The sequence below is a fragment of the Muntiacus reevesi genome, chromosome 3 (genome assembly GCF_963930625.1).
Source record: "Muntiacus reevesi chromosome 3, mMunRee1.1, whole genome shotgun sequence".
NCBI lineage: Eukaryota > Metazoa > Chordata > Mammalia > Artiodactyla > Cervidae > Muntiacus > Muntiacus reevesi.
The window spans coordinates 190,725,768-190,739,423 of record NC_089251.1 but is presented as its reverse complement, the minus strand read 5'-3'; the positions used below and the strand labels follow the sequence as shown (position 1 = coordinate 190,739,423).

General features: G+C 37.0%; 1 protein-coding gene across 1 annotated transcript in view; it reads left to right on the top strand.

Annotated features, from left to right (window-relative positions):
• LAMA2 (laminin subunit alpha 2) overlaps positions 1–13,656 on the top strand; it is a 673,037-nt gene that overhangs the window by 266,787 nt on the left and 392,594 nt on the right. The window contains exon 10 of the mRNA XM_065931349.1: positions 12,025–12,185. Within this exon, the coding sequence (XP_065787421.1) occupies positions 12,025–12,185 (161 nt within the window). The remainder of the gene's footprint in view (positions 1–12,024; positions 12,186–13,656) is intronic.

The window sequence follows — 13,656 nt, the reverse complement described above, 5'->3', positions numbered from 1 at the left end:
TATATATTTGCATATCTATGTGTGTATGTATACATATATACATACACCTTCTAGTCAATTGTAGATCTGTGGTGTATGCACCTTTTGATGTTTTGTTATTTATTAGATTACTTTGTAGCTGGTATGGTTTTTGGGGTGAAATGACTGCTCCTTGAGGGATGTGTGTACTACAAAGGAAGAGCAATAGATGACATCGCAGACTGAGCTGTAGTTAATAATAAACTAATAAATAATAAACTAAAATAATAAGCTAATAATAAATAATAAAATAATTTTAAAAATAAATAAATAAAGCAAGAAGTGTGCATAAAGGACTATATAAGCCATTTCAATTCAGTTCAGTCACTCAGTCATATCTGACTCTTTGTGACCCCATGAACCGCAGCACGCCAGGCCTCCCTGTCCATCACCAACTCCCGGAGTCCATCGAAACCCATGTCCATCAAGTTTGTGATGCCATCCAAACATCTCATCCTCTGTCATCCCCTTCTCCTCCTGCCCTCAATCTTTCCCAGCATCAAGGTCTTTTCAAATGAGTCAGCTCTTGGCATCAGGTGGCCAAAGTATTGTAGTTTCAGCTTCAACATCAGTCCTTCCAATGAACACCCAGGACTGATCTTCTTTAGGATGGAAAAGGCAGTAGGAATGAGTTAATGAAGGAAAAGAGGCTGACATTAATTTAAGCTAATACCTGCTTTGAGGATTGAAATTCATGGTGAATTCCAAATGTTAGGGAATCAAATGCCAAAATAACTTCTGGATGTAAAAATGTTTACAAGCTACTTCCAGGAAAGTTGCTTGCCAAGGTTAAGTAGAAAATTCGTAGAATATATCTGGAACTGTTTCTTTATATTTCCAAGACTGGATTCTTCTCTCCTGTGCAAAGACTAACATAAATCATGGTTATGATATAGGCTTTTCCCCCAAAGACTTTTGAGTTAAAAGACTGGCAACATTTCTTTGGCAGTTTAACTTGCCTGCTTTCCTTACAAAGCTATGTGATTATGTATTTAGGCCTTAGAACCTTAAATCTTAAAAGATTAAAAAATTATTATTTAAAAACTCTAATGGTGAATTGTTGGTATCATTTTTGACTTTATGGTTCCTTATCTTTTTATGATAATAACTAAATCACATTATTTTTATGGTAATTTAATTTTATTCTCTGAGTTTAAACAATAAGTATTTTGCTGTTGAAAAAGTGATTTAAAAAAAGTAGAAAAGTAGAAAAATTTGTATTCAATGCAGTGGTAACTCAAATACTATTATTAACATTTGTGTGTTAACTTTAGATCGTGACTTTTTCCCCACATCTGTTCATATGTCTCTTAAATCTGATTTTAGCTCCTAAATAACAGTCCTCAACTCTGAAAGATATTGTTTCCAAATTTTGTATATTTTAACCAATCTGTAATAAAAATCTTTGTATATAAAATATTTTTCAATTATTTTTTCCCTCTGAGATCTAAATTCTTTTTTTTTTTCAAATTGAGATATAGTTGATGTACAATATTATATATGTTACAGTTGTACAATACAGTGATTTTTCAGTTACAAGGAAAACAACACATGGTCAACTAAAATTTTAACAGTACAAACGGAATCAAATAGATAGCAAATACTGTCCACTTTAACCTTTTCAACCCTAGTCTCATTTCCAAATGTAATCGCAATTTAAAATTTTTTATATAGTAATGTACCAAAATTCAGAAAACTCACTTTAGCTATAATAATGACATTATGTTAAAATCATTATACATATTAATTTTTGTATTGGATTTCTTATGTGCCTTTATAATCTTCAAATTCTTATCTACTCCAAGATAAGCAGATTATTTATTTCTTTAGCTCTTGTTTCTTTCTATTCTTCCAGTTTTATTGCAATATAATTGACCTACAGCACTGTGTAAGCTTGGGCTTCCTTTCTGGCTCAGCTGGTTAAGAATCCACCTGCAGTGGGAGACCTGGGTTTCATCCCTGGGTTGGGAAGTTCCCCTGGAGAAGGGAAAAGCTACCCACTCCATTATTCTGGCCTGGAGAATTCCATGGACTATATAGTCCATGGGGTCACAAAGAGTTGGACACAACTGAGCGACTTTCACTTTCACTGTATAAGTTTAAAGTATTCAACATGATGATTGGACTTTCATGCTTCATGAAATTATTACCACAATAAGTTTAGTGAACATCCATCATCTCAAGGATTACTTGAACAGAAGCACTGCAATACCTTGACAGTCAATCTGAGAAACAAGATGGCTTTCTAAGTGATCAGTGGGATGGGATCTACTGGAAAAAGCAATGACTCATGTCCTGGCAGGACACAGTGGGATGATGCAAGATTTCATCACTTACTCAGGATGCAAAAATAATGAATTGTTTTTTTCTGGAATTTTCCATTTGATATTTTTCAACTGTGGTTGACCACAGGTTAACTGAAACCGTGAAAAGTGAAACCACAGATAAGAGAGGAAAGATATATGTTTATTTTATAATTTGTATATTTTAGTAGTACTCTCTGCTCTCTATTTGATTCTGCAGTTTGATTTTTTTGGTAAGTGTTTATCTGGGCCTTGTTTTCTTGTGTTTTTCCTAACTGTGGGTGTGTGTGTGTGTGCATGCACATACATGTGTATTTCCTAGTTTACCCTTTCGGGAGTCCTCAGTTTATATGTAAAGTTCTCTGATATGTCATCCTACCTTGAATAGTACCTAGAATTTGTCTTTCGTTCAATAAGACCATGCTCCACACTCTAGACTAGTTAATCACAGTTAATTGACTTTAGGAAAGACACTGGTTTAAGAAATGACTTACTACTCTAGAAAATAATTATAGTTTCTGATCTCCAAGGGATTTCTCTGCTTCATAACAGCACAATCATTTTATATATATCTCTCTCTGCCAATTTCAACCGGCACAGTCAAGTGTTCTGAACAAGACATTTAGTTTGTAGTACTTTCAGAAACAAATATTGAAATAGACATTTTTTATTGCATAGAGTATTTCTCTGTTTAGTCTTGAGGTCTGGAGATTTTAATATCAGAAATAAATATGAATTAAGGGGAGTGTTTCTGTGGCCTTTATTAAAGTGGACAGTTTTCTTTTTCATTTTACTTCTACAAATGATTAAGAAAATAAATTTATTAATGTTCAACAATGCAGACATAGCTCAGAGATATTACAAGTTCAGTTCCAGACCACTGTAATAAAGCAAGTTCCACTAATTTTTAGTTCCCCAGTGCATATTAAAGTTATATTTACATTATATTGTAATCTACTAAGTGTGTAATAGCATTATGTCTAAAAATACAATACCTTAATTCAAAAGACTTTCTTGCTAAAAAATGCTACCCATTATCTGATCCTGTAGTGAGTTGCAATTTTTGTGCTGACAGAGGATTTTGCCTTTAGGTCAATGGCTACAGGGTGGTGGTTGCTGAAGGTTGGGATGGCTGGGGCAATTTCTTACTGTAACTAAAAAATGATGTTTGCTACATTGGCTGACTTTTCCTTTCATAAACAATTTCTCTGTAGCATGTAATGCTGTTTGGTAGCATTTTGTCCACAGTAAGACATCTTTCAAAATTGGAGTCAGTCTTCTCAAACCCTGCGGCTGCTTTATCAACTCAGTTTAGTCAGTTCAGTCGCTCAGTCGTGTCTGACTCTTTGCAACCCCATGGACTGCAGCACGCCAGGCCTCCTTGTCCATCACCAACTCCCGGAGTTTACTCAAATTCATGTCCATTGAATTGGTGATGCCATCCAACCATCTCATCCTCTGTTGTCCCCTTCTCCTCCTATCCCCAATCCCTCCCAGCATGAGGGTCTTTTCAAATGAGTCAGCTCTTCCCATGAAGTGGCCAAAGTATTGGAGTTTCAGCTTCAGCATCAGTCCTTCCAATGAACACCCAGCACTGATCTCCTTCAGGATGGACTGTTTGGATCTCCTTGCTGTCCAAGGGACTCTCAAGAGTCTTCTACAAGACAGTTCAAAAGCATCAATTCTTCGGCAGTCAGATTTCTTTATAGTCCAACTCGCACATCCATACATGACTACTGGAAAAACCATAGCTTTGACTAGATGGACTTTTGTTGGCAAAGTAATGTGTCTGCTTTCTAATATGCTGTCTAGGTTAGCCATAAAATTTCTTCCAAGGAGTAAACATCTTTTTATTTCATGTAGTGAAATAAAAAGTGATTTTGGAGTGATTTTGGAGCTGCAGTGATTTTGGAGCCCCCCAAAACAAAGTTTGTCATTGTTTCCACTGTTTCTCTATTTGCCATGAAGTGATGGACCAGATGCCATGATCTTAGTTTTCTGAATGTTGAGGTTTAAGCCAACTTTTTCACTCTCCTCTTTCACTTTCATCAAGAGACTCTTTAGTTCTTTTTCACTTTCTGCCATAAGGGTGGTGTCATCTGTATATCTGAGGTTATTGATATTTCTCCCGGCAATCTTGATTCCAGCTTGTGCTTCTTCCAGCCCAGCATTTCTCATGATGTACTCTGCATATAAGTTAAATAAGCAGGGTGACAATATACAGCCTTGACATACTCTTTTTCCTATTTGGAACCAGTCTATTGTTCCATGTACAGTTCCAGCTGTTGCTTCCTGACCTGCATAGAGCTTTCTCAAGAGGCAGGTCAGGTGGTCTGGTATTCCCATCTTTTTCAGAATTTTCCACAGTTTATTGTTATCTATACAGTCAAAGTCCTTGACATAGTCAATAAATAGAAATAGATGTTTTGGCCAAAACTTCCAAGACTATGTTGAATAGTAGTGGTGAGAGTGGGCACCCCTGTCTTGTTCCTGATTTCAGGGGAAATGCTTTCAATTTTTCACCATTGAGGGTGATGCTTGCTGTGGGTTTGTCATATATAGCTTTTATTATGTTGAGGTATGTTCCCTCTATTCCTGCTTTCTGGAGAGTTTTAATCATAAATGGGTGTTGAATTTTGTCAAAGGCTTTCTCTGCATCTATTGGGATAATCATATGGTTTTTATCTTTCAATTTGTTAATGTGGTGTATTACATTGATTGACTTGCGGATATTAAAGAATCCTTGCATTCCTGGGATAAAGCCCACTTGGTCATGGTGTATGATTTTTTTAATATGTTGTTGGATTCTGTTTGCTAGAATTTTGTTAAGGATTTTTGCATCTATGTTCATCAGTGATATTGGCCTGTAGTTTTCTTTTTTTGTGGCATCTTTGTCTGGTTTTGGAATTAGGGTGATGGTGGCCTCATAGAATGAGTTTGGAAGCTTACCTTCTTCTGCAATTTTCTGGAAGAGTTTGAGTAAGATAGGTGTTAGCTCTTCTCTAAATTTTTGGTAGAATTCAGCTGTGAAGCCATCTGGTCCTGGGCTTTTGTTTGCTGGAAGATTTTTGATTATAGTTTCGATTTCCTTGCTTGTGATGGTTCTGTTAAGATCTTCTATTTCTTCCTGGTTCAGTTTTGGAAAGTTATACTTTTCTAAGAATTTGTCCATTTCATCCAAGTTGTCCATTTTATTGGCATAGAGCTGCTGGTAGTAGTCTCTTATGATCCTTTGTATTTCAGTGTTGTCTGTTGTGATCTCACCCTTTTCATTTCTTATTTTGTTAATTTGGTTCTTCTCTCTTTGTTTCTTAATGAGTCTTGCTAATGGTTTGTCAATTTTGTTTATTTTTTCAAAAAACCAGCTTTTAGCTTTGTTGATTTTTGCTATGGTCTCTTTAGTTTCTTTTGCATTTATTTCTGCCCTAATTTTTAATATTTCTTTCCTTCTGCTGACCCTGGGATTCTTCATTTCTTCCTTCTCTAACTGCTTTAGGTGTAGAGTTAGGTTATTTATTTGGCTTTTTTCTTGTTTCTTGATGTAAGCCTGTAATGCTATGAACCTTCCCCTTAGCACTGCTTTTACAGTGTCCCATAGGTTTTGGGTTGTTGTGTTTTCATTTTCATTCATTTCTATACATATTTTGATTTCTTTTTTGATTTCTTCTGTGATTTGTTGGTTATTCAGAAGCGTGTTATTTAGCCTCCATATGTTTGAATTTTTAACAATTTTTTTCCTGGAATTGAGATCTAATCTTACTGCACTGTGATCAGAAAAGATGACTGGAATGATTTCAATTTTTCTGAATTTTCCAAGACCAGATTTATGGCCCAGGATGTGATCTATTCTGGAGAAGGTTCCGTGTGCACTTGAGAAAAAGGTGAAATTGATTGTTTTGGGGTGAAATGTCCTATAGATATCAATTAGGTCTAGCTGGTCCATTGTATCATTTAAGGTTTGTGTTTCCTTGTTGATTTTCTGTTTAGTTGATCTATCCATAGTTGTGAGTGGGGTGTTAAAGTCTCCCACTATTATTGTGTTGCTATTAATTTCCTCTTTCATACTCATTAGCATTTGGAAGTTTTGGCCACAGCAATCAGAGCAGAAAAAGAAGTAAAAGGAATCCAGATAGGAAAAGAAGAAGTGAAACTCTCGCTGTTTGCAGATGACATGATCCTCTACATAGCAAACCCTAAAGACTCTACCAGAAAATTACTAGAGCTAATCAACGAATATAGTAAAGTTGCAGGATATAAAATTAATACACAGAAATCCCTTGCATTTCTATACACTAACAATGAGAAAACAGAAAGAGAAATTAAGGAAACAATACCATTCACCATTGCAACAAAAAGAATAAAATACTTAGGAGTATATCTACCTAAAGAAACAAAAGACCTGTACATAGAAAACTATAAAACACTGATGAAAGAAATCAAAGAGGACACAAACAGATGGAGAAATATACCGTGTTCATGGATTGGAAGAATCAATATTGTCAAAATGGCTATTCTACCCAAGGCAATCTATAGATTCAATGCAATCCCTATCAAGCTACCAACGGTATTTTTCACAGAACTAGAACAAATAATTTCAAAATTTGTATGGAAATACAGAAAACCACGAATAGCCAAAGTAATCTTGAGAAAGAAGAATGGAACTGGAGGAATCACCCTCCCTGACTTCAGACTCTACTACAAAGCCACAGTCATCAAGACAGTATGGTACTGGCACAAAGACAGAAATATAGATCAATGGAACAGAATAGAAAGCCCAGAGATAAATCCACGAACCTATGGACACCTTATCTTTGACAAAGGAGGCAAGGATATACAATGGAAAAAAGACAACCTCTTTAACAAGTGGTGCTGGGAAAACTGGTCAGCCACTTGTAAAAGAATGAAACTAGAACACTTTCTAACACCATACACAAAAATAAACTCAAAATGGATTAAAGATCTAAATGTAAGACCAGAAACTATAAAACTCCTAGAGGAGAACATAGGCAAAACACTCTCTGACATAAATCTCAGCAGGATCCTCTATGACCCACCTCCCAGAATATTGGAAATAAAAGCAAAACTAAACAAATGGGACCTAATGAAACTTAAAAGCTTTTGCACTACAAAGGAAACTATAAGTAAGGTGAAAAGACAGCCCTCAGATTGGGAGAAAATAATAGCAAATGAAGAAACAGACAAAGGATTAATCTCAAAAATATACAAGCAACTCCTGAAGCTCAATTCCAGAAAAATAAATGACCCAATCAAAAAATGGGCCAAAGAACTAAACAGACATTTCTCCAAAGAAGACATACAGATGGCTAACAAACACACGAAAAGATGCTCAACATCACTCATTATTAGAGAAATGCAAATCAAAACCACAATGAGATACCATTACACGCCAGTCAGGATGGCTGCTATCCAAAAGTCTACAAGCAATAAATGCTGGAGAGGGTGTGGAGAAAAGGGAACCCTCTTACACTGTTGGTGGGAATGCAAACTAGTACAGCCACTATGGAAAACAGTGTGGAGATTTCTTAAAAAACTGGAAATAGAACTGCCATATGACCCAGCAATACCACTTCTGGGCATACACACCGAGGAAACCAGATCTGAAAGAGACACGTGCACCCCAGTGTTCATCGCAGCACTGTTTATAATAGCCAGGACATGGAAGCAGCCTAGATGCCCATCAGCAGATGAATGGATAAGGAAGCTGTGGTACATATACACCATGGAATATTACTCAGCCGTTAAAAAGAATTCATTTGAATCAGTTCTAATGAGATGGACGAAACTGGAGCCCATTATACAGAGTGAAGTAAGCCAGAAAGATTAAGAACATTACAGCATACTAACACATATATACGGAATTTAGAAACATGGTAACGATAACCCTATATGCAAAACAGAAAAAGAAACACAGAAGTACAGAACAGACTTTTGAACTCCGTGGGAGAAGGTGAGGGTGGGATGTTTCAAAAGAACAGCATGTATATTATCTATGGTGAATCAGATCACTAGCCCAGGTGGGATGCATGAGACGAGTGCTCGGGCCTGGTGCACTGGGAGGACCCAGAGGAGTCGGGTGGAGAGGGAGGTGGGAGGGGGGATCGGGATGGGAAATACGTGTAACTCAATGGCTGATTCGTGTCAATGTACAAAACCCACTGAAATGTTGTGAAGTAATTGGCCTCCAACTAATAAAATAAAATTAAAAAAAAAAAAGAAATAGATGTTTTTCTGGAACTCTCTTTCTTTTTTGATGATCCAGCATTTTGATGTTGGCATTTTAATCTCCTGTTCCACTGCCCTTTCTAAAACCAGCTTGAACATCTGGAAGTTCACAGTTCACGTATTGTTGAAGCCTGGCTTGGAGAATTTTTATCATTACTTTTCTAGTATATGAGATGAGTGCAATTGTGTAGTAGTTTGAGCATTCTTTGGCATTGCCTTTCTTAGGGATTGGAATGAAAACTGATGTTTTCCAGTCCTGTGGCCACTGCTGAGTTTTCCCAATTTGCTGGCATATTGAGTACAGCACTTTCACAGCATCATCTTTTAGGATTTGAAATAGCTCAGCTGGAATTCCATCACCTCCATTAGTTTTGTTCATAGTGATGCTGCCTAAGGCCCACTTGACTTCACATTCCAGGATGTCTGACTCTAGGTGAGTGATCACACCATCATGGTTATCTGGGTCGTGAAGATCTTTTTTTGTATAGTTCTTCTGTGTATTCTTGCCACCTCTTCTTAATATCAACTAAGTTTATCAACTAAGTTTATGTAATATTTGTTGTCAGTTCAATAGTCATAGCACCTTCACCAGGAGTAGAATCTATAACAAGGAATCCATTTCTTTCCTTACCCCGGAGGGGCAACTCTGCACTTCTTAAAATTTATCATCATATTGTGGCAATTAAGTCCCATTTTCAGGCTCTACTTCATTTGCTGTTTCCACCACACCTGCAATGACTTTCTGCACAGAAGTTGAATACTCCATAGTTCTCCATAAAGGCTGGAATCAACTTCTTCTCAACTTCTGTTAATGTTGATACTTTTGACCTCTTCCCATCATCAGGGAGTTTGTAGTTTCCTCAATTCTGTCTTGTTGCAATAAAAATTTGAAGCGAGGGATGGACCAGCATTACAGCTCTCGGACAGACCAGTGTTGCAGCTCTTGGATGGACCACTGTTACAGCTCCATGTTACAGCTCAGTTTTATTTAGAAAGTAAAGGAAAATACATCCTTGAGGTGTGAGGGCATGCTGACCCAAAAGACAGGAAGAGAAGAGAGGCCCCCAAGCCCAATTTTGGCTCCTCTTTTTATGTTTTTTTCTCCCCCCCCTGGGCCTGCCCTATATAAATTGGGCTAGCCAGGAATGCTGTTTGTTTTACCTGAGGTCCTCAGTCCTGTGCTCGGACCTTCCTTTGTTCTAATTTTGCAGGCTTTTTCCTTACTTGTCTTTTAGCCACCGGCATTCTGGACTCCTTTTACTGAACAGCATTAACCTCTGATGTTCTTAATTGCGTTTAGAATAGTGACTCCTTCTAGAAGGTTTTCAATTGACTTTGCCCAGATCCATCAGTGGAATCACTATCTAAGGCAGCTGTAGCCTTAGAATATGTATATATATGTATATATATTAATAATAGGACTTGAAAATCAGAATTACTTTTTGATCCATGGGCTGCAGAATAGATGTGTTAATAGGCTTGGAAGCAATGTGACTCTCACTGTACATCTCCATTGGAGCTCTTGGATGACCAGGTTCATCATCAAAATGTTCAGTAATATTTTGAAACTTTTTTTTTCTGAGTAGTAGATCTCAACACTGGGCTTAAAATATTCAGTAAACTGTGTTTTAAAGAGATGTACTATCATCCAGGCAGAGTTGATTTAGTAGAGGGCCCTGGGATTTCTGGAATGGTAAACGAGCCTCGGCTTCAACTTCAAGTCATCAGCTGCATTAACTCCTAGTATGAGAGTCAGCCTGTCCTTTGAAGATTTGAAGCCAGGCCTCAACCTCCCCTCTCTAGCTATGGAAGTCCTACATGTCATCCTTTCCCAATAGAAGCCTGTTAAATCTACATTGAAAATCTGTTGCTGAGTGTCCTCACCTTCATCTTAGTTACATCTTCTGGATAACTTGCTGCAGCTTTCATCTGATCTGCATCAGCATTTTTTGCCTCATCTGGCGCATTTATGTTACAGAAATGGCTTCTTTCCTTAAACCTCATGAACCAATCTCTGCTAGCTTCAGACTTTTCTTCTGTGACTTACTCATGTCTCTCAACCTTTATAGAATTGAAGAGAGTTAGGGCTACCTCGGGATTCGGTTTTGGCTTAAGTAAATATTGAGACTGGTTTGCTCTTCTATCCAGACCAATAAAACTTTCTCCATATCAGCCATAAGGCTGTTTCACTTTATTAACATTTATGTGTTCACTGGAGGAGCACTTCTAATTTCCTTCAAGAAATTTTCCTTTGCATTCACAACTTGACTAACTGGTTAAAGAAGACTAGCTTTAGGCCTTATTTCAGCTTTCAAAATTCTTTTCTCTCTCAATTTAATTACTTCTTGCTTTTGATTTAAAGGGCTTCCCTAGTGGTTCGGTAGTAAAGAATCCATGTGCAGAAGACCTGAGTTTGATCCCTGGGTTGGGAAGGTCCCCTGGAGTAGAAAATGGCAACTAACTGCAGTGTACTTGCCTGAGCTATAGTTTGTGGGGTTGCAAAAGAGTTGGCCATGTTTATTTTGGTTTATCTCTGTTAGATTTTGATGTCATATATTCATGAGCTTTATAAACTGAATTACATACCTGTCTGTTTTTTTATATGTTCCATACGAGTTTCAGACATTGAGAATACAGTAAAAATTAACCAGTACTGAAATATTTTGTGGGAATTCTTTCATCATTTGCTTTCCTTTGATATCCTTAATTAGCCTTGTCTAAGGTTCCTTTTTATTTGCTTCCTTTTCATTTTTTTTAATGTTTCAAATATCCCTTGCTTCCTATGGTATTTATTTTGTTTTACATTTTCTATAATTACATGAATTAAGTTTTAATTTGTTTACATTTTTTAATAATGAAAGTATTTAAGCCTAAAAGTTTGGCTTCAATTTTTCTACATCCAATTGAATATAGTTCTCTGTGCTATACAATAGGACCTTGTTGTTTATCTATTCTCTATTTAAATAGCTTGTATCTGCTAATTCCTAACTCCCAATTCATCCTTCCCACAATCCTGTCTTATTTGGCAGTCACAAATCCATTCTCTATGTCTGTGAGTCTATTTCTGCTTGGTAGATAAGTTCGTTTGTGTCGTATTTTTAGAACTTACATGTGAGTGATACCATATGGTGTCTGTCTCTTTCTGACTTATTACTTCACTTAGTATTATAATCTCTAGGTCCATCCATGTTGGTACAAATGGTATTATTTCATTCTTTGTTATGGCTGAGTATTATTCCATTGTATGTATGTACCATATCTTCTTTATCCATTCATTTGTTGATGGACATTTAGTTTGAATACCCTTAGTATTTTTCTTTGTTTACTTAGATGATTGACATTAGGTTTTTATTTTAAAGTAGTATATTTTTACCCCCAAGCCACTTTTCCATCTTGTAATAGTCTCAGAAGGTTTATGAGTTAATTTGAAGATACTGATATGTGTTTCATCTCTTATTAGGTCTGGCACCTGGGTCCTGTCACTGTAAGCCTGGCTTCAGAGGCGTGAGCTGTGATCGCTGTGCCAGAGGTTACGCTGGCTACCCAGACTGCAAGCCCTGCAACTGCAGTGGCGCCGGGAGCACCAATGAGGACCCCTGTTTTGGACCCTGTAGCTGCAAGGTACCTCGCTTACTCAAATAATGTCCCATTGTTTAGAGCAGAGGTTATTTTCCGTAGTTTCTCTCTTATGTTTTACACATCAAGCGATTGGAGTTTCTGTAAATATCCAGTCTCTATTCCATGGCAGCACTCCTGTAAGTGTCTTTAGAATCAGGTTTGGTTCAGCAAGACACATGCCTTTTGTCTAAAAACTTACAAATACAGAAGAGAAGTCATCTTAAGAATGTGTTATTTTATCATAAACATTTGCCCCCTTATCTATCTAGTGTGTTAATTTTAAAATATACAACACTAAAGCTAGCAACCCTTTAAAACTACTGTACACTCAAATCTACTTAAGCTTCATGTCTTATCTAATTCTGAAAAGAATTCTCTCAAAGATTTCATTCTAGATTTTTAAATGATCTTCTGAAGTTTGAACCCAGACAGGTCTGAAAATACCATGTTCAAAATCGTCTATTTAATTACCAGAAAATGTGAGACACCCTAGTGGATCTGATTACATGCTCAGTAATTCCTCACAAGAGTACTTTCAGAAATGCAACTTTGTTTATTGTACACACTCAGATAATAGGACATCATGCTGTCACCACGGACACACTGTGCCTGCAGCTTACACATAGAGGAAACATAGAAGCAGGTACAAATTTGAAAATTATAAAACTGGTTTGCATGCATGCATCGCTTCAGTCGTGTCCGACTCTGTGCGACCCCATGGACAGCAGCCCACAGGCTCCCCTGTCCACGGATTCTCCAGGCAAGAATACTGAAGTGGGTTGCCATCTCCTTCTCTATAAAACTGGTTTACTTTACAGTAATCAGTTCCAAAACATTCAGATCAGACAATGTTAGCTATATTAGCTGAGAGAATAAACACTCCATTGAAAAAGTTAGAATCCCATAGAAATATAAAAATAAATGTTACTTTTTTAAAGAAAAAGCATAGATGAAACTTTATTAAGAGTATTTCCTTTATTAATTCATTAGCCTTATCTGCTGCTGCCGCTTAGTCACTTCACTTGTGTCTAATTCTTTGCAACCCCATAGACTCTCGCCCGCCAGGCTCCTCTGTCCATGGGGATTCTCCAGACAGGAATACTGGAGTGGGTTGCCATGCCCTCCTCCAGGCTCCAGGGGAATCTTCCCATCCCAGGGATCGAACCCAGGTCTTTTGCATTGCAGGTGGATTCTTCACCATCTGAACTTCTAGTGAAGCAGTCTTATCTAGACAACTATAAACTATTTACTGATAGTTTGTGTTTACGTGTGCATATGTATACAAACATTAAACCATAAAATAAGTAAATATCCATGTTGAGAATACGTTTGTTGAGACAAGAAGCTAAATATTGTAATAGTTATATAATTAAATATATGTTATATCCAGGGCTATTTAGATACCTATCTAGGAACACTGAAACAATAAAACTGCTGTCTACATAAACATGCAGAAAGTCTACAGTCCATGGTA